At 47.3% G+C, this 24110-nt stretch overlaps 2 protein-coding genes across 3 annotated transcripts in view; one reads left to right on the top strand and one right to left on the bottom strand.

The window, feature by feature from the left end:
* The window catches only part of LOC310840067 (uncharacterized protein), a 437006-nt gene that overhangs the window by 27462 nt on the left and 385434 nt on the right, over positions 1 to 24110 (top strand). The gene's annotated exons all lie outside the window — the stretch shown is intronic.
* ATP13A1 (ATPase 13A1) overlaps positions 1 to 24110 on the bottom strand; it is a 36902-nt gene that overhangs the window by 1915 nt on the left and 10877 nt on the right. The window contains exons 5-24 of the mRNA XM_083729156.1: positions 23711 to 23866; positions 22879 to 22948; positions 22545 to 22651; positions 20811 to 20940; positions 18029 to 18084; positions 17225 to 17351; positions 16655 to 16792; positions 15431 to 15551; positions 14806 to 14963; positions 14278 to 14453; positions 12012 to 12122; positions 10765 to 10890; positions 9425 to 9533; positions 8750 to 8949; positions 7950 to 8046; positions 3383 to 3570; positions 2901 to 3015; positions 2226 to 2422; positions 1705 to 1847; positions 213 to 324 (exon numbers count right to left, since the gene is read on the bottom strand). Coding sequence (XP_083585282.1) covers positions 213 to 324; positions 1705 to 1847; positions 2226 to 2422; positions 2901 to 3015; positions 3383 to 3570; positions 7950 to 8046; positions 8750 to 8949; positions 9425 to 9533; positions 10765 to 10890; positions 12012 to 12122; positions 14278 to 14453; positions 14806 to 14963; positions 15431 to 15551; positions 16655 to 16792; positions 17225 to 17351; positions 18029 to 18084; positions 20811 to 20940; positions 22545 to 22651; positions 22879 to 22948; positions 23711 to 23866 — 2637 coding nt within the window. The remainder of the gene's footprint in view (positions 1 to 212; positions 325 to 1704; positions 1848 to 2225; positions 2423 to 2900; positions 3016 to 3382; positions 3571 to 7949; positions 8047 to 8749; positions 8950 to 9424; positions 9534 to 10764; positions 10891 to 12011; positions 12123 to 14277; positions 14454 to 14805; positions 14964 to 15430; positions 15552 to 16654; positions 16793 to 17224; positions 17352 to 18028; positions 18085 to 20810; positions 20941 to 22544; positions 22652 to 22878; positions 22949 to 23710; positions 23867 to 24110) is intronic.

Below are 24110 nucleotides of genomic sequence, written 5' to 3' on the forward strand. Positions count from 1 at the left end.
TACACAAAGAGTTTCAGTACTTGGCCTGGCAAAACTTTCTAGCACTCCTTGTTCCACATGGCTTCATACTCCCTTTGAGATCCCTGGCCACCAGCATCTTGCAGAATGGCCTTCAAATGGAGAATTAGGCTCCAGCACGACAGGTACCAAGTGAAGCAGGGAAATAAATTACAGCACACCCTAGAGAGCTAAAAAAACTGAGCACACCTCACCTTATAGTTGATGGCAAATGTTGCCATCTGCATGGCCATGGACATGATGTAAACCGTGCTGTTCACCAAACTGGGTTCAAACTCTTTATAGAGATCTACAAAATCATCTTTCCTTAAAAGAAACAGAGAAAGGCTCTTGACAATTTGACTCCTTAAAATGCAAGTTATTGTCCTAGGAAGTGTAGGGTCGCACAGTAACCAAATACCAGCACCAGCGGGCTACTGAGCCCCCACCTCCCATTTCCTTCCCTGTCTTGACTTGGGACACAGTATTTCTACACTTCTGCTTCTCATTTCCTTGGCTTTTCATTCTTATTTTGTCAGCTCTCGGGTTTCTTGCTATTCCGTTTTTGTCTCCAAACAGAACTATCCTCTCCTTTCTCCCTCTGGTGTGTTGGATGCTGTTCATGGGAAAGACTTGTGGGAGGAGAAGACCAACATTGTTAGAAATAAAACAGGGACCAGCTCCCAGGTCTTCCTCAGCAGTCTCCTTCGCCAATTCCCCAGCAGAACAGGTGACTTTGCCCTTTGCCCCCTGAGCACGCCTGGGCATGCAGCACACCCCCATTTTTAAAACATGTCCTGTCTGATAGTGGCTATGGCCCTGACTCTCTTGGGGAAGGGGAGCGTCCCTATACAGCGCCACTCTGATCACCACTTGATACACAGAGAGAAGGTTTGTGGCAAGTCTGGGGAGGGAGTGGCTATTCTGTAACCATTTTCTGTGTGCCAACAATACACGCCTCCATCATGGATGAAGTATTTACTGGCACTTCCTGCCGCCAGAGGGTGCAGCTGTGGCCCACCTCCGAGAGTGCTCAAGAGTTGAGCAACAGTTGGGCCCAGACCTAGAAGGCTGTTCCTAAGCCTGACAGCTGTTCACCCAACAACGCAGTCATCCTTACTGACACACAGAGATAGGTGCCAGTTTTATCTTCATCAAGGAGTTTTGGTTGACTTCAGCCCTACACCTGTCCACTCAGACCAGAGGGGTAAACAAGCTCATGAGTTGGCATCCCACCCCCCACTCCCTGCCACTCTAAAAAACCCCAAGGAAAACAAAAACCTGCTTTGTGTAGTAAGACACCTACAAGCATGCTACAAGTCCCAGAACTATCTGGCCACTCCTCAGGAGGACTTAATGGAGGACTCCCCTAACCCTCGTGTTCTCCCAGGGGCGAAGGACTGGGGCTGATGGAACCCTTTGGCTATCTCTCCTCCTCCTTTACAGGACCCTTTTCCAGGGCTTCTCTGAGGAAGGACCATGGATGGATGCAAGGGGACAGCTCTGATTGTCCTAGGACAGTGATCGTGTTAACCCACAGTTTCATGGATGTCTCTTGCATTCACACCTGCCCTGGGAAGTGTGTTCATGTTAAGGGAGCAACATTCCTTCTGGCCCATATATTCCAGCCTGCCGATACCAATTCCATTGTGAGCAATATCCTTTCACATTTTCATAGTTCCAAGCTTAAATCCAAGCAGCACTCACTTGGGGTCACTGCGGGCCTGTGCACCTCGATACAGATAAACCAGGCTGACAAAGTGAACCATGAACTGCAGCAGCACTGTAAGAACTGTGTAGAGGTTGAAGATATTAGGGAGTGGACGCTCCTGGGAGAGGGTCTTCAGAGGCTGGAAATAAGAAGAAAAGGGGTCAGGACCAGGCAGCCACAAGCCGCCCTGAACGGCTGGGGCAACCCAATCAGAAGGGTGGGGTACGAATAATAAATGTTATTAGCAGCAGCAGCTTTCCTGGGTTTGTGAGCCAGCTGCGTTCTCTTGCAAATATTTGGGAAGCAGTCCATGTTGAACCCTGCACACACCAACCGCTTTGGAAAGTGGTCTCAAAGAAAGAAAAAGTATGTCAATGTGGCAAGGCGGACCAATTTTGAAAGTTGCTTTAAAACATGGAAGGGCTGTAAGGAAAGAGTGCAAATGATGAACAGGGTAGAACGGCCTTTTCTGTGCAAAGGAAGTGATGGTTGCCTCCCTTCTCATCACCTTTCTTACCTTCGACCGGGAGATGAAAAGGAAGCAGCCAGCCAGCAGCAGCCCTTGCAATGTAGCCTGGAAATCACTGAACTTGACCCCTTCCAAGTAAAGGACACTCTGGCTGTAGGCCAAGATTAGTGCATTCAGAGCCAAGATCTTGAACATCTGGAGCGTGGTGACCAGAGTGCAGCGGCCCTGCTTGATCACATGGCAGACTGGAGGAGGAAATAACACTTTGCTTGCATGAGATGTACTAGTTGCCCTTCCCTCTTTAGATCTACACGGCTGGAGTATCTGTGAAGGAAAAGCCCAGAAGGCCAGTTCCAGCCCTGCTCTGGGCACTCAGTCAATGAAACCTTCTCTAGTGGATTGGCTTGGGTTGCTCTGGAGGCCACAAACTGGAAATCAAATTAAAAAACTGGGTGGGGCAGGACTCAGAAGAGCTGTTTCATGCTTTCCCAACCCCTTCCCATACACAGTGCCAGATTAATATTGCACTTCACCTCTTACAGTGCAAACATAAAATGTGCATAGTTTAAAGATTCCAAGTTAGTCACATGCACACAAACAGTGCAAAAAAAGAGGCTTAATGGTTGCATTTACATGCAAAACATGCCTGGAGGTGTCCCCATCGTTCAGAGTTGGTCCAAGTACTGCCTTGCTCAAAACAAGTTCTCTCCCCTCCCTACTTACTGCACTGAATTGAGGACAGCTTGGAGGTGAAAGGAGCCGCAATGCTGGCATCACCCAACTTCACAATGGGGACTTGCTCCTCCTCCAGATCCTTCAGCACCTGGCTAATTCTCTCCTGTTAGGAAGAAGGGGGGGGGGGGACAGAAGACATGCGGTTTCATCCACAGCAAAGCTATCCTCAGAGATACATTCCAAATGCCAACCTTACAAAGCCAGTCACTAGGAAAAGGAAAGAGGACACGAAGAGGACAGAGTTGCTTGGTTCATGGTCACTGGAATTTTATTATTTTTTTAATCTAGGTCAGACTAAGGAAAAGGCCAGCTTCCATTCACCTTAGTGACTTTTCTTCCAGCATACAATGGGTGCAGGGGCAGAGCCAAGTGTGTCTCTCGCTGTAACCTCTTGGAATTTCACAAAGGAAAAAGTCCTGAAGCACCAGGGAGTACAATATGGGGGGAGGAAGGAGAACCCAGCAACTTACCCGCTGCATGGCAAGCTGCTCTTCTCTGTGCAACATAACCCTGTGCTTGGCAGCCCGGGAGGTGGGCCTCATGTTGCTCCCAACCAGGGAGGGGGGCAAAGCAGGTCTCCCGTCAGCAGGGCCGTCGCGGGGCGGCCTCTTCCTGCGCTCAGGAATTCGTTCAGGTGCATTGGCCAGTAGAGCCACTCCTGCAAGAACAAGTCAGATCACAGAAGCTATTGGGAGGTGTCTGGCAAGCTGCTTTCAGAACAGAAAAGTTTAGGCAGTTCCCTTGTTCCGCATCCCAACTGGATAGGAAGGAGGCTTTTTAGAGGAGAGGGTAGCAAGAAAAGTTTTACTATGACACCTGCAAAATTGATCAGTAGGCTGAGTATATGTTGCTCAAAGCACACAGAAGCTGTAAGATGAAGAGGTAGCCAGAGTACAGAAAAACTTGTTAAAGAGGCATTTTCTTTTGTAAGAGGTGGGAGAAATGCCTCATAAACTGAAGATTGTGTTGGAATCAAGCCTTGTCAGAGGAATTGGCCACTCTCCAGGCACCCGGCTTGAGTTCCTTGTTGACCTCCCCGTCTGCGACTCCCGGCAAGATACAGGCGAGGCCTCTATCGGTGATCCTCCTCAAACGTGAGAAGAACACACCACTCCTTCCCTCTCCTCCCTGCTATCCCCAGGGAGGGGAAAGAGACAGACAGAAATGTATTTACATGCCTTTATTTCTGTCTTTTGCAGCAGCACAGAGAAAACATGTCTGCACTCTCTTAACACCAACAGAGAGAGGATAGGCTCCACCCATGTACTTCCAGTACAGGTCAGATGACACACTGAGCTAACACCCGGTGCTCAGTACAGTGAATGGACTGCCCCCTTTTTCCCACGGTACAGTCACAAACATCAACATCCTGTTTGGCTTTCCAGCCACCTGCTGCTCGCTGCATTGCTCCTTTTTCGTAACATCCTCCCCCAAAAGAATCAATGCGTGTTGCGAGCAAAGCGTGATCCAGAGAAGAAAACAAACAGTTGTTATACATATAACACTCCCCTGTTGTTTCAGTTCCACCCTCGGAACTACCCGCCACTGGTTTCCCCAGTGTACCTCTCTGGTTGTTTGGCTTCCAAGGAATGAGTGCCTCTGCATTACCTTGGCTAGCTACTCTCTGTTGTGTCTTTGTCTCTGACTTAGACACAGCTTCAAACTGTCCTCGGTTGTGTACAACAGCAACACATGCAACAGCTAAGTTGGCAAACTCTTTTGAATACCTCTTGGGTGGTACACCCTTTGTAACTCTCTCAGACCTACGTATGAGGTGCTGATCTTCTCTGCTCACTGGTTCAGTCTCCGGACTCTTTGGAGAACCAGTACCAATTGTAAACAGTGGTTCGTCCTCCGCCTGTGAAGGTCTAGCCATTATGTGAGATTTCCTCTCAATGACTGTGTCAACTGAGCTCCCTGAGCTACTACTGTCACTCTCAGTACCACTGTAATCAGTAAAATCATCATCATCATCCGAATCATCCCCTATGGGAAATGTGTGAACAATTACTCTCTCCTGTTCAGGAGCACTCTCTAGAAATTTTGTGAGAATCACCTGACCAGATTCAGACAAAATTACTCTGTAGAGACCCTTTTCATATCCCACAAAAATGCCTCTGGCATTCTTTACTCCACCTGGAGCTTCTGTCCTCACATGAGACCCAAAAACCTTGAAATGGGCAACAGAAGGTTTTCTATGGAACAGTTTCTCAAAAGGAGAACTTCCCAACTCTTTTGAAACCTTTCTCAACCACGTATAACGATATGACATTAGCGACTCCGCCCAGTACTCATGTGGCAGATGTGAACTAAGCAATTGCACATGCATCGCTTTTTGCAATTCTTTGTTCACCCGTACACAGACACCCCTGTTCCACGCTTCCGCTGAAACAGCAACCTTGTGCCTTATCCCTTTCTTCTGCAGGAACTCCTGAAAATCCTGTAATGTAAAAGAAAAATTGGCTTCTCATCTGTGAAAAGACAATCAATGTTAGCATCATGCATATTTTTAACCTTGTCACAAAACTCTTTAAACCTTTCTAAGGCTTCTTGTGGTTTCTCTAACACATAAATCCAGACAAAATTTGAGAAACAATCCACACACACAAGGTAAAATCTTGCATTGCCTCTAGATGGTGCTAGAGGACCAATCACATCAGCATACACCCGCTGAAATGCCTTGTTGACCCTTGTGGTCACCTGCCTGGCGTCCTTCTTGGTCACACCTGCAAGAGAGATCATGTTAGACTCAGATGAATTACATTCCATGTAATCACTTTGATCAAAAGTCAACAAATACAGTCCATCTTTCTCTCTGGCAGAAAGATACAATTAATTGCAGCTCTCAGCATCAAAGGACAGTTTTAGTCCTTTCTTTGCAATCTGCGAAACACTCAGCAGATTGAACTTCAACTCTGGAACCAAGTACACATTGTTTATAGTCAAGTTCAAACTCTCAAGATACACAGTCCCAATCCCAGTCGCTTCCAGCTCCTGACCGTTGGCTTGCTTCACAGCGAAGCTTTGCTTCTTAAATGACGAAAACAGTTCCCTGTGAGAACACATGTTTTGTCGCTCCAGTGTCGATGACAAAAGCGTTCTCCACTTCTGGCGTGGTTCCTTTCGACATCAAAGCCTTTGCAGGCTTCGCCTGAGACTTGGTATGACTTTTGCCTGACGCCTCAGACTTCGCAGAGATCCCCTTGGCTCTGGGCTTCTTACAATTCCTTTGAAGATGCCCCTTCTGTCCACAATTGTAACAGCGGACAACGTTAAAGCTACAGCATTCTCTCCAGTAGCAACATCAGTGGGGGAGTTAGAACTCCGTTCCTCCCTCCCCCTGTCCTTTACTTCCAGTGCAGCAAGTCGGTCGTGTTCATTCAGGACCACGGCACACACCCTCTCAGCGGTCAAATTCTGGGCTGGTAGGGAACCAAGCTGACTGGCAACCGTTTTATAAGTCCGATTTAGGCTGTTTAGCATCATGAAGCAAAACACTTCCTCCTGTAGACGGAAATTGCGTTCCACCATCTGTTGGCGCAGAAATTTCATTTCCGTCAGGTGCGCTTGAACATCTCCATCAGGCGCAAGCCTCAGATTGGTCAGCTTTTCAAAATACAGCAACGCTGAAGAACCAGCATCTCTCTGATGTGTCCTACGCAGCGTGTCCCAAATCTCTTGCGCGTATTCTAAATGTTGAATATGCACTAATTGGGAATCTGAGACACACAGAATTATAGCCGTCCTGGCCTTCACATTCTGTGATTCCCAACCTCGCGTTGGTGCTGCAGGGATGGGGTTCTCAATCACCCCAAAGATCCTCTGATTCTGCAGCAGGGCCTTCATCTTAACAGACCAAGATGAATAATTGTCATTTGGGGGGGTGGATAAGGCAGGCCTCCCCCCTTCTTGGCATCCATTTTGAATCCTTGCCTCAGCTCTCACTCTTAAGCCTGCTAAAATCCAATAGCTGGCTGTTTACGCTCTTGGTACCTGGCAGCTAAACGCTGGCTGCTATGGAAAGTCCCCTCCAAGAGCTTGTGAAATTGTAGCCAAAACAATCCGTTGTTTGTTCGCCTCTCTCAGGCCCAGCCTCACAGTCCAGCCCCTTTGTCAGTAGCTTTCTACCTACTGACGGTCGTTGCTTAGCAACTGTGCATACCTTTCTTTGAACAGGAAATCTTATCAACCACAAGAATTCCTGGTATGCAAGCCTTCTCTCTCGGAGCTGTTTTTTTTTTCAAACGCAGCTCCCGTGAACCAGAGAATAAATCAATCTGCGTTCACACTTTTAGCACGAAATTCAGCATACCTTGGGGCTCCGTTGCTTAGCAGTCACCTCATCTGTTCAGCTTCTGGCTGCACGCAGACGTTATCTTCTTTCCCTTGGTGCAGAGGATGAAGAACGATCCATCAACCTCTTATTGCAGATTTCCATGGATCTATTAAACCATCGGCTCTGCTACCAGATGTTGGAATCAAGCCTTGTCAGAGGAATTGGCCACTCTCCAGGCACCCGGCTTGAGTTCCTTGTTGACCTCCCCGTCTGCGACTCCCGGCAAGATACAGGCGAGGCCTCTATCGGCGATCCTCCTCAAACGTGAGAAGAACACATCACTCCTTCCCTCTCCTCCCTGCTATCCCCAGGGAGGGGAAAGAGACAGACAGAAATGTATTTACATGCCTTTATTTCTGTCTTTTGCAGCAGCACAGAGAAAACATGGCTGCACTCTCTTAACACCAACAGAGAGAGGATAGACTCCACCCATGTACTTCCAGTACAGGTCAGATGACACACTGAGCTAACATCCGGTGCTCAGTACAGTGAATGGACTGCCCCCTTTTTCCCACGGTACAGTCACAAACATCAACATCCTGTTTGGCTTTCCAGCCACCTGCTGCTCGCTGTATTGCTCCTTTTTCGTAACAGATTGCCATCCATGCCTGGCTTATGTAAGCTTGTCCATTAAATATTCATTCTTACAAATCCGAAATTCAATTAATCAGTGGCACTTTTTGAACAGAATAAACACTCACCCACATCAGCATGCTTCAGAGCTCCCACATCATTGGTCCCATCCCCACACATCAGCGTCACATAGCCAAGCCCCTTCAGTGTTGTGATAACAAACTCCTGCAATGAGAAAACAGAGTGAGGAAGAGGGCCTGCCACCCTCTGCTCAAATCCATGCCATCAAAGAGATTGCTTCTCTTCACCCAAACATGTAGGCTCTTGTGAGTTGACTACATGCCAGCATCCTCATTCAATGGGAAGGTAAGGGAGCCCATTTGGCAGCAGACAAAATCCTTTCCATGACTCCACTAAGCTTATGCATTTGATGGCAAGAGTCAAGTGATAAAAAACAAGTACATGGAGATCTGGTGCTTGTGGTAATAGAGGCAGCCCACTTCTAGTTAGACCAAAGAGGCTAGTGAAAGTCTGCATGTTCTTCTGCTAGCAGAGGTTGCTCTGATAAAAGGATATTATTATTTCCATTTAATTTTTTATTTGTACAGCTGTGCCCAGGATTTTGACTCCAAGGCACTTGCTACTCCTGCAACATTCCACCTCTGAGGTAGATTTGACTAAGAGGCAGTGACTGGGCTCCAGGCCACTCCAAGAGCACAATGGCGGATACAGGATGCAAACTCTTCAAATATGGTGCTATATGCCAGGTTGTAGGCTGTCCATTTGTTCCACTGAGCCAGGGACAATCCAAACACCTGATGCTCTTTTACTACTAATGGATGAGAGAAACATGCCCCCCCCCCCCGGATCCTTGGGCTCGCTGGCCACAAGGGCCTGAAGAACGCTGCGGTGAGGAAGCACCTCTCACCTTCTGCTTGGGTGCAACTCGCGCAAAGACCTGCACATGTGGAATGAGCCGAAGCAGCAGCTGGGCATCTGTGGCCTGCAGCTGAGAGAGTCCCTCTCCTGTGACACACAGGTTGTGGTCCCTGGTCAGCTCCTGTAGGGAATCTGGGACGATGGGGAGAGTGACGGTGCCGCTGATGGACTGCCACTGCCAGCTGCAATCTGGAATAGAGGGTTTGATTAAGGGGGAGGCAAGCATGGGTTTGATTAAGGGGGAGCATGAGGAGGAGCTGCCTGCTTTGCAGAACCAGCCCAGGGAAGAGAGCTATCCTGGGCTCCACCATCCCAAATTCCCCCCTCCATGTACACTCAACAAGCCTCCCCCCCGCACATGTCCCTTCCACTACCTATCAACCATTTGCAGCTGCTTCCAGAGTCTCCATCACATTTCTCACACTGCATTTCTACACCATACATAGCTCGTAGTAGTAAACTGACCCCCCCTGTGCTAACCTGGGCAAGACCTTTCACCAGCAACTTCAGAAAGCTTAATTATACACTGTGTACCATGTTCTGTACTATTCCTATGCTTTTGCAGCATCACAGAATCCTAGCCATGTGCTGCTGCCTTGTGGGGCTCTGGATGATTATCTGCTCCACCCTGACCACGTCCACCTGCCTCCCTCAGCCTCTCTACCTTTGTCACAGGGCGGCTGCAGGATGAGCGTCTGCTCCTTCTGGGTGAAGTGCAGTTCTTGGGCCACGTGGCAGGCAGTCAAGGGGTTGTCGCCTGTTATCATCACTACCTGAGAAGAAGTCAATGGAAGCATCAAGGGACATTTTCCTAAGCAGGGACTGGAGATGCAATGCACATGTGCCACACAGACCTGGATCAGAGGGGCTGGAAAAAGCTTTAAAAAACTGTTTTGTATATCACAAAATTAGTGTTACATTGTACCTCAAAGCATGTTCTCTTCTAAAATGTCTGTGCGTGTGTGGTTTCTGAAACATCTTTTGCTGGCGGAAACAAACCTCCAGCAAAATATGGGGGAAACAAATATTTTGCTGGAGGAAAGAAACCTCTTTCTGTACAATAGGGAAGATCATAGCACATTCCCTTGTCTTGGCCAACTTTCTACCACCAGCGATATCGCAAGCTCAACAATCATTACAATAAGAGCCATTTGACACATCCCTCCATCTTTCAAACCTCTCCACTGTCCCCCACAGCCCCAATAATTATCTCTATTCCATTCCCAGAAGTGCAGTATACCTTCCCACCTGATGGGGGTGGGGTGGGGAATACTTCATTTGCATGAAGGATAGTCTGCTTCTTCTCCTCTCTAGCCTACCCCCCCCCCCCCCCGGAAACACAGTGGGGAGCTCTCTCATCCTGGAATGGTCCTTTAGCTACAAGCACTAAATGAAACCTTCCAGGATGTCTTGGAATGCTAGATGCTGGGGAGCAAGTGGCAGGGGTGTCTCCTGCCATCTCAGCCAGCCTAGAGGGGTGCCAGAGGCATCTAAGAGGCTCAGGTGAAACAGGATGCTAGGCTAGTCAGGCTTTTGATCTAACCCACCCGGGCTCTTATTATGTTTCAGATTCTTATCTTTTCTGCAGCAGTGCCTCTCTGGAGCACCGTCCTAGCTTATCAACTTATGTGAACATGAGTGTGAAGAGTTTTTTCCCCTGCAAGCATAGGACATCTCCAATCTCCCAAGCAGAGGATTGTTAAAGAGTGTGGAGGAGGGAAACACCATTCTTGTACACCTTGGCATTATGCTCAAATCTTTGCCTTGGGATTTGCTGTGCATGGGGAAGGGCTGATCACAATGAGACAAGAGGACTTTTGTTCAAAACGGCAGCAAATGGGAAACAAAGACTCCGGACAAGTGGGGGGGGGGAGGAGGAGGAGCAGCAGGGACAGAAATAGGAAAGCAGGTGGGACTGTGCAGGCCAGTTCCTCAGCTTGCCTAGGACTCCCATGTCTCCGTCTTCCACTACATCTGAGCCAGCAGGCATGCTTTTTCACTCACATGATGCGAGGCATTGAGGATTTCACGGATGACGGGCTTGGAGTCCACTTTAAGGGGGCACGAGACCACGATGAAGCCCATGAATCGCAGGTCACACTCAAGCAACTCTCGTTTCATCTCTCGTGCCTTCAGATGAGAGGGAGAACAAAGATCAGCACTTTGTCCAACTGAATATTTAGATGCCCCACATGAAGAATCTCCCAAAGAAATTCACACCCTGATTCTAGGGGCAACCCTCCGACTGAAGACAACATTGTGATTGCTTGGTAAACTTCCTAGTCCATACCTCACATGGCAATCCGACATGTCAAAGAGCATCCAGGTCTCACCTGGAATTCTGCTTTGCGAAGGTGGTGTGCTGGAGACCATTGACTAAGTTCCCCCCATGCTTGTGCCAAGTCAGAAATCCTCGCCCACTTAAATAGCACCTGCTCTGGCACAGATGAGCGTCATGGAAAATCCAGTCCCCCTGCCCTGGGCAGCCCATTCCAACCAACTTGCCAACCGGTCAGCAGACTTCCTTTCCCATTGGGCTTGATCAGTTTACTCCGCCCCAATCTTTTTGCTCACCCCTTCTCACTCTGCATAACCACAAACTCTCCAGTCCAATCATCATCTTCTCTCACATCAACTCTCTCCACCACACACAGAAACTCATTCATTGCCCACCAACTCCCTGAGTTCCCTCCCATCTCTCTGCCTTTTGCCCTGGTGGCCAGCTATGCCCCTTCCTCTAAAGTCATAAAGGCTTTTCCCTTCCACATTGCAGTTACTGGGCTGGGGGGGGGGTCTTCGCTAAAAAACCCACATTGACATTGCTTTCCACTCATCCTCATCTGTCAGTTTCTAACTTCTCCCTCTAGGCTGCCTTGTGCATTTATTTTGGACTGTAAACCCTTCGGCCAGGTCACTTGTGCACTCAGCACAGTGTGGCAGCTGCCACACTTCAGAAGCAGACTTCTAGCCAGACTGCACAGATTGACCTTGCCATGTGAAAAGCAACCCTCTTGTGCTTTGTCAGAACTCTGAATGCTCCTCTCTACCCCGCAAAAGGAAGGAAGAGGCGTTCAAGGCCAACCATGAGCAAGGGGCCAGTGTGGGCTGGTTTTATCTTTCAGTTTATCTCTAGCACAACTAACTTTACCCATAAGAGAGGCCACAATCTGGCACATACAGAGGCACCTCCCACAGCAACAGGGTCCAGACAGAGCATGTGGAAGGTGTCGCCTGTGCAGGCCAAAGCCTACCTGCTGATGCGTGAGGTGTCCCAATTCCTTGTAGCCGAGTGCCAGGACCCTGGCTCCCTCGCGTGAGATCTCTGTGTGGATACTGTTGTAGCTACTGGGGCACTGAGAGAACTGCACGAGAAAAGAGAGGGGCAAAGAGGGACAGTCACAAAAGAATGTGAAGGCCCCCCGCCCTGAGCATGTCTCCTTGTGAGCCACAAAGCACCAGAACAGCAGAGGCTCTGGCAGCCTTGGAGGGTGAAGCTGAAGGTTACCAGGTCTAGGAAAGACAAATGGAAGTACATTGCATTCATTCCCACAAGCTGTAGTTGTTGTTGTTGTTTAGTCGTTTAGTCGTGTCTGACTCTTCGTGACCCCGTGGACCAGAGCACGCCAGGCACTTCTGTCTTCCACTGCCTCCCGCAGTTTGGTCAGACTCATGTTTGTAGCTTCGAAGACACTATCCAACCATCTCGTCCTCTGTCGTCCCCTTCTCCTTGTGCCCTCCATCTTTCCCAACATCAGGGTCTTTTCCAGGGAGTCTTCTCTTCTCATGAGGTGGCCAAAATATTGGAGCCTCAGCTTCACAATCTGTCCTTCCAGTGAGCACTCAGGGCTGATTTCCTTAAGAATGGATCGGTTTGTTCTTCTTGCAGACCATGGGACTCTCAAGAGTCTCCTCCAGCACCATAATTCAAAAGCATCAATTCTTCGGCGATCTGCCTTCTTTATGGTCCAGCTCTCACTTCCATACATCACTACTGGGAAAACCATAGCTTTTACTATACGGACCTTTGTTGGCAAGGTGATGTCTACTTTTTAAGATGCTGTCTAGGTTTGTCATTGCTTTCCTTCCAAGAAGCAGGCGTCTTTTAACTTTGTGACTGCTGTCACCATCTGCAGTGATCATGGAGCCCAAGAAAGTAAAATCTCTCACTGCCTCCATTTCTTCTCCTTCTATTTGCCAGGAGGTGATGGGACCAGTGGCCATGATCTTCGTTTTTTTGATGTTGAGGTTCAGACCATATTTTGCGCTCTCCTCTTTCACCCTCAATAAAAGGTTCTTTAATTCCTCCTCACTTTCTGCCATCAAGGTTGTGTCATCTGCATATCTGAGGTTGTTGATATTTCTTCCGGCAATCTTAATTCCGGCTAGGGATTCATCCAGCCCAGCCTTTCGCATGATGAATTCTGCATATAAGTTAAATAAGCAAGGAGACAATATATACCCTTGTCGTACTCCTTTCCCAATTTTGAACCAATCAGCTGTTCCATATCCAGTTCTAACTGTAGCTTCTTGTCCCACATAGAGATTTCTCAGGAGACAGATGAGGTGATCAGGCACTCCCATTTCTTTAAGAGCTTGCCATAGTTTGCTGTGGTCGACACAGTCAAAGGCTTTTGCATAGTCAATGAAGCAGAAGTAGATGTCTTTCTGGAACTCTCTAGCTTTCTCCATAATCCAGCACATGTTTGCAATTTGGTCTCTGGTTCCTCTGCCTCTTCTAAATCCAGCTTGCACTTCTGGGAGTTCTCGGTCCACATACTGCTTGAGCCTTCCTTGTAGAATTTTAAGCATAACCTTGCTAGCATGTGAAATGAGTGCAATTGTGCGGTAGTTGGAGCATTCTTTGGCACTGCCCTTCTTTGGGATTGGGATGGCTTCAACAGAGGCTTAGCTAGATGCAGGTAAGGCTGCTAATTATGATGGCTCAGCATATCAGTTGCTGGGGAACCTAAGTGGGAACAGCACAGCTGCACTCATCCTGCCCTGCTTGCCATCTTCCCAGAGGCATCTGGTTTGCCAAGGTGAACACAGAATGCTGGACTAGATGGGTTTTTTGTCTGATCCAGAAGGGTTCTTATGCTCTAGCAAAAAAACCCCGACTAAAGTTTAACAACAGCATTGTCAAGCTGCCAAACATTGTTTTGATAATAGAGCACTTCACGAAATCAAAGGCACCGTGGGTATCACATTTTCAGCTCTGACCATTTGGCTCCCCACCCCCGCTTAGCTGCATGGGCCTTGCTGCCACGCCCTCCTATCTTCAGCATGTTATCTGGCCTCCCCACAATCCAGGGCATAAAATGCTCATCTGCCACTAGGCCAACGTGTGGAAGATTCAAGTACTTCTTTTGGGAAGGTCTTCCAGTCTGTGAGTCGCAAGGCTTTTCTCCGTGTCCAATCCTGCTCAGTTCCTAAGCATTCCCTGCCTTGGCACCAGCCCATTTCATGGCTATAACAATAAACCAAGAGATAAAGTCACACCCATCTCCCTTTGCTCACCATTTTGTGCAGCGTCTCCGGGGCCCCCTTCACAGTTGCAATATAACACAGATCAGTGGAGCCGACCTTCTCGTAGGAAGCCAAGACCGACATTCTTTTCAGGGCACTGGCAAAATGAAAGCGCTGGTGAATTTTCAGTCCCTGAGTTTTAATACTTCGGGAGAAAACTTTCTCATCTGGAAACAAAGAGATCGGGAAATCCTGAAAGGGTTCAACAGCACCACAAGCAGCAATCCTCCCCTTGGGCTCCTGGGAGTGACAAAGGGGCCCTGAGCCCACAGGATGCATTCCTTAGCAGAACAAGGAAGCCCTGGCTCCCCCAGCGCACAGTCATGGAACATAAAATGGGTTTCTGGAAACACTGAAGCAGCCTCAGAGTCAGACCGGCTGGTTAGTCAGATGCTGATTCACACCTCGTTCCAAATATTGTGAAAGAAAGTTGCAGGCAAGCTTCGCTCACTCTAGTAGAATTGAAAGGTAAGGGAGCTATGGAAAAAGGCATGCAGCTCAGAAATGAAGCAAGCCTACCTTTGGTCAGAGTCCATTCCACAGCCGTTAGCATGGCTTTCTCCAGAGGGTCACCCACCAGAGTCCCATCATCCAGCTGCATAAGGGAGTGGCATGTGGCGATGACTCGATGTGTTTCAATAGGAATGTCAGACACAGGGGTCACCTCTTTCCCATCTCTACAATAGTGGAGAGAGAGAGATCAATTACTCCAGCTGAAGGACAACTACTGACATTAGTATGACAGAGGACTTGAGAAGGACGCAGATTATTATTACAGTGAACATATAGCAGTTCCAATAACCAATGTGGAAATGAGAATTTGCTAGCGGCTACATGCAAACATTACTTTTACAATCTTCTCTGCCAGGGATGGGGAAGCTGTGGACCTCGCATCAGCCCAAGCCCGAATGACCGATGGTCAGGGGGCTTGGAAGCGAAGCCGAAGGTAGATATCCTGGCTGGATATCTCTATTATTGCCTAAGGACACAGGTGAGGCTTTTGTTTGTTTGTAAGTCTCTTTGGGTGGCCCTGGGCAAGATAAAGTGACTCACAAATAATATAAAATAGTAATAATTTAAAAAGTGAAGAGAGCTCATGATAGCTCTGAACAGCCTCCTTTGGCTCACTCCACCAAGGACCTACCTCAGCCCAGCCACACCTCTCACCACTAGGCTGTCACTGGTCAGGGTGCCCGTTTTATCAAAGCAGCAAATCTGGACCTTCCCTGCAAAGGGGATGCGGAATGGCTCGGTGCAGTAAACATCTTCAAGAAAACAAAGAGAGAGGGAGAGGTCAGCGATCACTACCCCCCTTTTTTCTACTGGGCCCCACTCATGGTGGTCAAAAATTTAAAATATACCTTCCTTTTTGTGTGAAGGCCTCCTCCATCACTGCCCTCTCTCCAAGCAGAGGAGGAGGAGGCATGTGTGCGCGTGCCTGCACACACATACACAATCAAGTGAGGAAAACGACACGGGGGTCTGTACCCAGTGAAGTCACTTTGCTTGTGCAACAGAACTTCCCCTCTCCTTGCATGCCCACTGCCAAATCTGTTATGGAGGCTTGGGAAAACCCCAAAAACATTTCTGGGGGGGGGCATATGGGGGGGGAGGAGAGGGATGGGCAATTCTGTTGCACAAGCATAGGTCTTTGTGGCTACTACCCAGTAAGTTTAACAAAAAGACAAACGTGCTTGTGCTCATTTGCTATGCAATTACAAGATAAAGGGTATACCCACCTCTCAGATGGTAAACATGAAACAGTTCTGTTTGGGCATGGACTGAGTGGCCACCGAAGAGAAAGGGTTTATTTTAGTAATGAGTTTTTACAAATGCATACTTCTAGGAGGAATAGGGCAACAAAGCCAGTGGTTCTAAGAACTATGGGCTGCTTCACCATGGCAACAGGGATTCTGCTCTCGGGCCAATGGTCCCAGACATCTCATAGGAGGACACTCAAGTCCATGAGACAGGGTGGTAGGCATTCTAAATCAAGACGTGGGGATGAAACCTTATGGTGGGGAGGGGGGAGAGAAGGGAAAGATTAAGCCCCTTGTTCATGGGACCTGAAGTCTATGGGAATCTGAGAGGGGATAAGTGCTGGACAAGACCCCTACATCTAGCCAACTATTACATAAGCAACTTCTTTTGTTGCGCTTTGTTTATAAGGCCATAATAGTCAAATATTGTAGAACACAGTATCCTGCAATAAAAATAAAGTTAGCAAACTGCTCAGAACCTGAGGGTAGAACAAGCTGTGAAATAAATAAAACAGGGACACTTCCTAGAAATGCAATCAGGTCAGCAGTTTCACCCCCTGCAATTTCAAAGCCTGCAGCTTCATTTCTTGGTGAGGCTTGGTACTTACACAATTTGGCGAGAGCAATGAGTGAGGTGTTGACGGCCAGAGAGAGCTCGATGGGGAGTTCAGGTGGGACAACTGAGGTGAGGATTAAAGTGCATTCCAGAAAGAGCTTGTAACGGTTCCTGCTGGGGTCCTTGGTGCCTTGGGAAGGGGAGCAGACACATATTTATGCCATTTTACTGCTGCAAAGTCCACCAATACAATCAGAACAATGTTTCCCAAACCACATGCTGCGGAATGCCTATGAGCTACAAGAGAACTGCTAGTGTGCCAGGAGAAATGATTTCTTTTTTTTTTTAAAAAAAAGAGTTAAGTTTCTTGTGATCTCAGCATCTCCACCCACAGAAAAGGCTGCCAAATCATGTGTACAGGATTTACTGTTCTAGGGAGCAATGGATACATAGCAGGACAGCCCATCATCAAGGAAAAAACCATCTAGGTGAGGCTGCATCCCTGTCAACACTCAGGCAGCCATATCAAATGTATGCTCCTTCTATGAAACCCCAACCTGTGCCCTCACTGATACTATTTTCTGATCTGTAAGAAACCTAGGTTCCAGAAATAAAAAATCACCTTCAACCCACACATACGCTGCCGCTGCAATGGCAAAGACGAGCAGGAAGAGGATGAAGATGAAGGTCTCCAAGTTGTTGGCTGTCACCCGCTTCACACCAAAGAGGATGGTACGCAGAAGCTTCCCCTGGGAGGGAGGAAGAGTTGTCAGGGGGAGGCAGCAATAACCTCCCTCAGGAGAAGTGGCAGGAAATGTTTTTAGTTAACGAGACTAGGGGCAGTGAGAGAGCAATAAAACAAGACTTTTAAGAACTTCTTATTGAGATTCACCTGCCCACTGCAGTTCAGTAAGAAGGACCCTGCTGGCTAAACAGTTTAATCCCTGAAAAATCAGATTGACTGAAAGCGCCATACGCTCTTAGGACAGTAGCAAGGCTGAAAGCGCCATACGCTCTTAGGACAGTAGCAAAAGGTTCCCAGGGCTTGCTTCCAAGATTAGCTCTCCAAAGATTAGCTCTCCTAAGTCCTCAGCTCAACACAACCCCCCCCCCCGTTTACTTATGAGAGCTTCAAGGGTTATCAGAAGCTTCAGGAAGGCAAACCGAAGTCCCTTGATAATCAAGGGCTCCTGAAGGTGGAGCTAAATATCCAGACAAGTCTTTGTCTCTTTACCTGCCAAGTCAGGTGGATTACTCCCAAGGGTAAAATAAACATGAAAACAGGTTTCTACTATCTCATGTTAAGTACAGTGGTCTGCCCCCTCCTCCCTCGAAGTGCTGTTTTGAGGGTTCTCCTGACACAAACCCCAAACCAATTTTGGGTGACAGTTGTGCAAGCGGAAGCCCAGTGGCTCTCGTTTCTTACCTGAGATGTATTGAAGCCTGTCCTTAGAACATAGGCCACACACCCGTTATCAACCGCTGTGAAGAGGTATAAAGGAAAAGGATTACGCAACATGTTGGTATGAAAAAATGAGCAGATGAATAGGTCAAGTTGTGCAGTTCTTCCAAAGAAGTCCTTCGGACATGAACACTTTGGCTTCAGCTGCTACATGGCGCCAGGATAGACCATCAAGAAATGCAGAAGAGCTAAAGCGAAGGAAGGAAGCTGCAACATGCAGAAACCAGTCTAAGCTTACACAGCGCAGAAGACGCAAAGGTGTTGGTAGATCTGTGGTGAATCATAGTGCCTCTCCCTCTCTTCCAGGCTCAGGCAGTTTCTCTTGGATCATGTTTTGAAGGAGTTGTATCTGACTTATGGTGACGCAGGTGGCGCTGTGGGTTAAACCACAAAGCCTAGGACTTGCCAATCAGAAGGTTGGTGGTACGAATTCCCGCGACGGGGTGAGCTCCCGTTGCTCGGTCCTAGCTCCTGCCAACCTAGCAGTTCGAAAGCATGTCAAGTGCAAGTAGATAAATATGTACTGCTCCGGCAGGAAGGTAAACGGTGTTTCTGTGCGCTGCTCTGGTTCGCCAGAAGCGGCTTAGTCCTGCTGGCCATATGACCCGGAAGCTGTACGCTGGCTCCCTCGGCCAACAAAGCTAGATGAGCGCCGCAACCTGAGAGTCGGCCACAACTGGACCGAATGGTCAGGAGTCCCTTTACCTTTACCTGACTTATAGCATTTTCAGCAAAAGTTTCCCCTCTCTCTCCCTTTGAAATTGTGTTTTTTAAAATAATTTTTTATTCTATATTTTTAAATGCCTTCCCAATCTGCATCATACGATAATGAAATCCTATTATTGTCAGAAATGCATATTATTCAAAAGGAATAAATAATATACAATTCTGTAATTAAGGAGTATTTGAGCTACCCCTAATTGTGTAATTTATCCAAGCTTGGCTCTTTTGCCTGTATGCTGTTTTATAATGCAAGTTTAATTCTATAATGTGAATCACTCAGGTAGATTCTGTTGGAGAAACTGGACGCTTTTGCTTATTCTAGCACCAGCTGCTTCACTACCAATGTCTGCATGTCTACTTGATCTCAAAGTTTCAGTTTCTGAACAGGTGTATATCCTCATCTCACAGCTAAAAGTGATGACTTTAAATTCTGCACCAGGGAAATTCTGCCAGAGAAGAAAGGGGAAAGCACAGGTTTCCACGGGTCTTTCCTACTGAGAGATTACCGTATAAACTCGTGTATAAGCCAACTTTTTCACCATATTTTTTACGCTGAAAAAGCCCCCTTCGGCTTATACTTGAGTGAGGTGGGCAGCGTGGTGGAGGGACAAGCAATCCAAAAGGAGCGCTTTCTCGCTGCTGGTTCCACCGCCGCCGCCTGCCTCTTGGAAGGGCAGGCACAGGAGCCGCAGCTTCTATGCCTGCTCTTACGAGCAGCGGAGGGACGAGCGGCCAGAGGACAGGATCACACTTCAAAACGACCTTGACAGATTAGAGAACTGGGCCAAAACAAACAAGATGAATTTTAACAGGGAGAAATGTAAAGTATTGCACTTGGGCAAAAAAATGGGAGGCACAAATACAAGATGGGTGACACCTGGCTTGAGAGCAGTACATGTGAAAAGGATCTAGGAGTCTTGGTTGACCACAAACTTGACATGAGCCAACAGTGTGATGCGGCAGCTAAAAAAGCCAATGCAATTCTGGGCTGCATCAATAGGAGTATAGCATCTAGATCAAGGGAAGTAATAGTGCCACTGTATTCTGCTCTGGTCAGACCTCACCTGGAGTACTGTGTCCAGTTCTGGGCACCACAGTTCAAGAAGGACACTGACAAACTGGAACGTGTCCAGAGGAGGGCAACCAAAATGGTCAAAGGCCTGGAAACGATGCCTTATGAGGAACGGCTAAGGGAGCTGGGCATGTTTAGCCTGGAGAAGAGGAGGTTAAGGGGTGATATGATAGCCATGTTCAAATATATAAAAGGATGTCACATAGAGGAGGGAGAAAGGTTGTTTTCTGCTGCTCCAGAGAAGCGGACACGGAGCAATGGTTCCAAACTACAAGAAAGAAGATTCCACCTAAACATTAGGAAGAACTTCCTGACAGTAAGAGCTGTTCGACAGTGGAATTTGCTGCCAAGGAGTGCGGTGGAGTCTCCTTCTTTGGAGGTCTTTAAGCAGAGGCTTGACAACCATATGTCAGGAGTGCTCTGATGGTGTTTCCTGCTTGGCAGGGGGTTGGACTCGATGGCCCTTGTGGTCTCTTCCAACTCTATGATTCTATGATTCCTCCGCCGCTGCCACCACCACCAGGTTTGTGGTGTGGTGAACCGGCTTATACTCGAGTCAATAATGCAATGAGGCTACATTTTAATATTTTAATGTTTCAATATTTTAATGTTGTATTTTAATTTTGTTTTTAAGTTGTAATCATTCAACTTGTTTTTATTATTGCTTGTAAGCCGCCCTGAGCCTGGCCTTGGCTGGGGAGGGCGGGGTATAAATAAAAATAATTATCATCATCATCATCATTATTATTATTAAGTTTTCCCATCTTTTGTGCTAAAATTAGGTACCTTGGCTTATATTTGGGTCGGCTATACTCAAGTATATATGGTACTCTTAGTGCTAAAGTTAGCGGGTTTATTATATCAGCAATCAAGCAGCAACTAAACTGTTCAGGGAATGACATTTTAAGAGCTTCCCTGCCATTGATTCAAGCTATATAGGCATGTACATACGTTTCAGGCCTGTGCTTGCTTTTTGCGGTGGGATGTGCTGTACAACTTTCGTTCCCCCAAAAATTATGTGCAATCTGGAATCAGCCTTCATGTCCAAGACATATTCTGGGTCTAACTCTTCGATTGGCTCCTACAATAAAAGAAGAAGAAAAAAGCACATTTGGGAACTGATAACAGATGTCCAATAATGCCTGGCCCAACTATTCCGCCTACATTAGGCAGGTACAAATGTAGACAGACATCAACAACCTGCTCTGCACCTGCCTGCATTCTTGGTCACAAGGGAGCAAGCTATATGTAGTGATATTTTAACACAAAAGACTCTAAAATCCAGGGACTGAGAATCTCCCTCATTCCTCAACTTTGGAAATCTGCAGCTGCTTCTACAGTTGGAGGGAGAACATCAGGTATGTGATTCAGAACTGCTTCCCATATTTTGTCTGAGGGCTTCCCTTGTGGGCTTCCCATAAGGGCATCTGATTGGCCACTGTGAGAACAGAATGACGGATGCTCTTATGTTCTTAATATAATTTAAAATAAAATAAAAAGCATCTAAAAACAGTATTTTTCAGTGTGAAGTTGACATTCCTCTACTCCCAGATATTTGATGGGATGAGTTTTATATCAGTCTTTGGTAACTGGCCTTCCCTGATGTTTCATTATACTGTTGGGGTAGTGCAGTTTTATTATTTTATGGTGACTGTTTCTATTGTTTCATTTTATATAAATGTTTGTATATTTTAACTGCTCCAAGACAACTTGAGTCTTCTTTTAGAAAAGTGCATCTAATAAATTCAACAAACAAAACTAAGTGTTGTTGTGCTTTGATGCTCTGTATAACTGGATTGCTTTGCCAGTTTGTTTGTTTTTAAATAAATATAAGCACTGTGCTATTTGCAATTTGAATCTGGAACTAGAAAAGCACCACCGGCATAAAACAAGCCACTTCTTGTTTCTTCTCTTGTGCAGTAAGTCAGAGGACTCCACACTGGGGACGATGGGAGGGAGCACCACCCATTACCAAGGCAAGGGATCCATCAAGCTGTGCTGGATACACACAAGCTGCCCTTGTTTTGGGGTTGTTGTTTTTTTAGATTCATTAACCAACCAAAACCAGTGAATCCTGAACTCAGCTGGAGTTCACTCTGCTACCTAAAGCCAATGACTTCCCACAGATGATGTATAGTAAACAAAAGCTGCCTTGCCAGATCAGGACAAATTGATCTAGTCCAGCCTCCTGCGTCCAGCAACGGCCACTCATAAGACACTGGCAACAAGCAGGCAGAATGAGATGGTCCCACTACCCAAGGCTCTAAAATACGCCACCTCTGAACATGGAGGTTCCATATCGCTCATAATAATTGCCAAACCTCTCCTCCAAAATTTTGGCTTTGCCTCTTGTTGCCATGGCAATCTCTCCCTCTGCATAAGCGAACACATTGCTGCCATTTCCCCCGTCAGCTTCATGTTTCTCTTCCTTACTATTCAAAGCTACACCTCCTCTCTCCTTCACTTTCACTCCTTGCTCCCCAGGTGTCCCCGTTTGATCCCTTCCACTATGTCAACTTTCATGCAGCCCCACCCCGCAGCATCTATATGGCCCGTTTCCCCATTTCACTTTCACTGTGTCCATTTTCCTGGGTCAGCACTGTCTTCTGCAGATTGTATAACTGCCAGGCATCCTGCTAACACTAAATAAATTGTGACTAAATTAGCAGAAATCATCAGGCAAACCTTCATTTGAGGCACTGACTCTCCAGTCAACATGGCTTCATCTACGATGCACCTTCCGCGCAGCAGCAGCACATCGCACGGCACAAGGTTCTCATGGGGGGAGCGGCCTGGAAGTGAGAGTTGGATGCTCAGAAGGACTGGGGGGAAGGTGGGGCCTTTGCTCATAAGGTCTCAGGAATCTTGAGAGAGGGACTGTGTCAGGTATTGAAAAGACTCCGGCTTCAGGCCCATGACACAAAGTTGCATGAAATATGCACATGCTAATTTATACACATAGTTGAGCTAATTAAGACTGTGGGTGGCAGGGCTCTTATCAGCGCAACACTGATCTTACCAATGGACACAATGTCCCCTGGAATTATCTCATCGCTGGAAATTGGACGCCACTTCCTGTTTCTATAAACCTGCAAGAGGAAGAGATATTATTAGTACTATTGTTCTTTATTAATTTAATCTTCATCCACAGATCTCAGGGTGGTTCACAGAAGGGTGGCATTTAGGATGCTAGAGGAAGAGGAGCTGGAGCTGTCCACAGACCAACTTCCCCAAACTCACCTCGTCATACCTACAATTCATATCAGCTTGGGCTCAAGGACTCCTGAATGGAGACTGTTGGACCAATTAGCCATCACAGGTTAATCTATCAAACAGCAACCCCGTTCTAATACTTTGGAAACTCAGGCCTGGTCAGGTCAAGAGCCTCCTGCACTCCCTTGATCAACTACAGCACCACCTGACAACTGTCTTCCCAATGCCCTTGCATGAACAGGGGAGATGGGGAAGCCATGGGGATTGGTGCAAGAGAAGAATCGCCATGGCTTTGTGAGTATTGTTGATAACAAACCCTTTAGGCAGGTGAGGAGCAGCTGAATGACAAGATAATTCTCCTAACTCCCATCTGGGGCTGGCACAATCCCTGCGGCTCTGGCGGCACCTCCAAGTTCACCCCAACAACCTTGGCTTTATTCTCCTGACTGCTCTCCTTCCAGCACCTGCCATTACTGTTCCCTTCTGCATTCTACATTCTACACAGTGATCAGCCCTCTAGGGTCACCCTGAGCAACAGGGATTCAGCGTTCCGGAATCCATGCGCCTCATCAGATTGTCTCCAAGTGGGAAGGACCAGTGTCTCACAGCATTGCTCACCACTTCCTGCCTTGGCTCACCTGGATCATGTAGGGTTTGTTGCCCATTTTTCGAATCTCTGACATGTTCCTCATTTGCTGCTGGACGAGAGATGCTTCAAAAGCTACCAGCATGGAAAGGGTGAAGACACTGTAATACCAGTATTCATCCAGGCACCACAACCCCACGCAGAAGACCTACATGTAGGAAACAAACACAAAGCACTCCCAATACTGGTACAGAGCAACAATCCCATTTGGGCCTATAACGAAGATTTGGTTAGCACAGTGGCTAAAAGCATTTAAGTTTCTCCTCAGCCTCAAATGCATGAGGTAGCCTTGGACAAGCTTCTAGCCTTGGTGCTTGGTCTGCAACAGAGGGATAAATAATACTGGACCATCTTATAAGATTGTTGCAATGGTTGCTGAAATAGTGGCCAAG

The sequence above is a fragment of the Podarcis gaigeae genome, assembly GCF_964106915.1.
Source record: "Podarcis gaigeae genome assembly, chromosome: 2".
Taxonomy (NCBI): Eukaryota; Metazoa; Chordata; class Lepidosauria; order Squamata; family Lacertidae; genus Podarcis; species Podarcis gaigeae.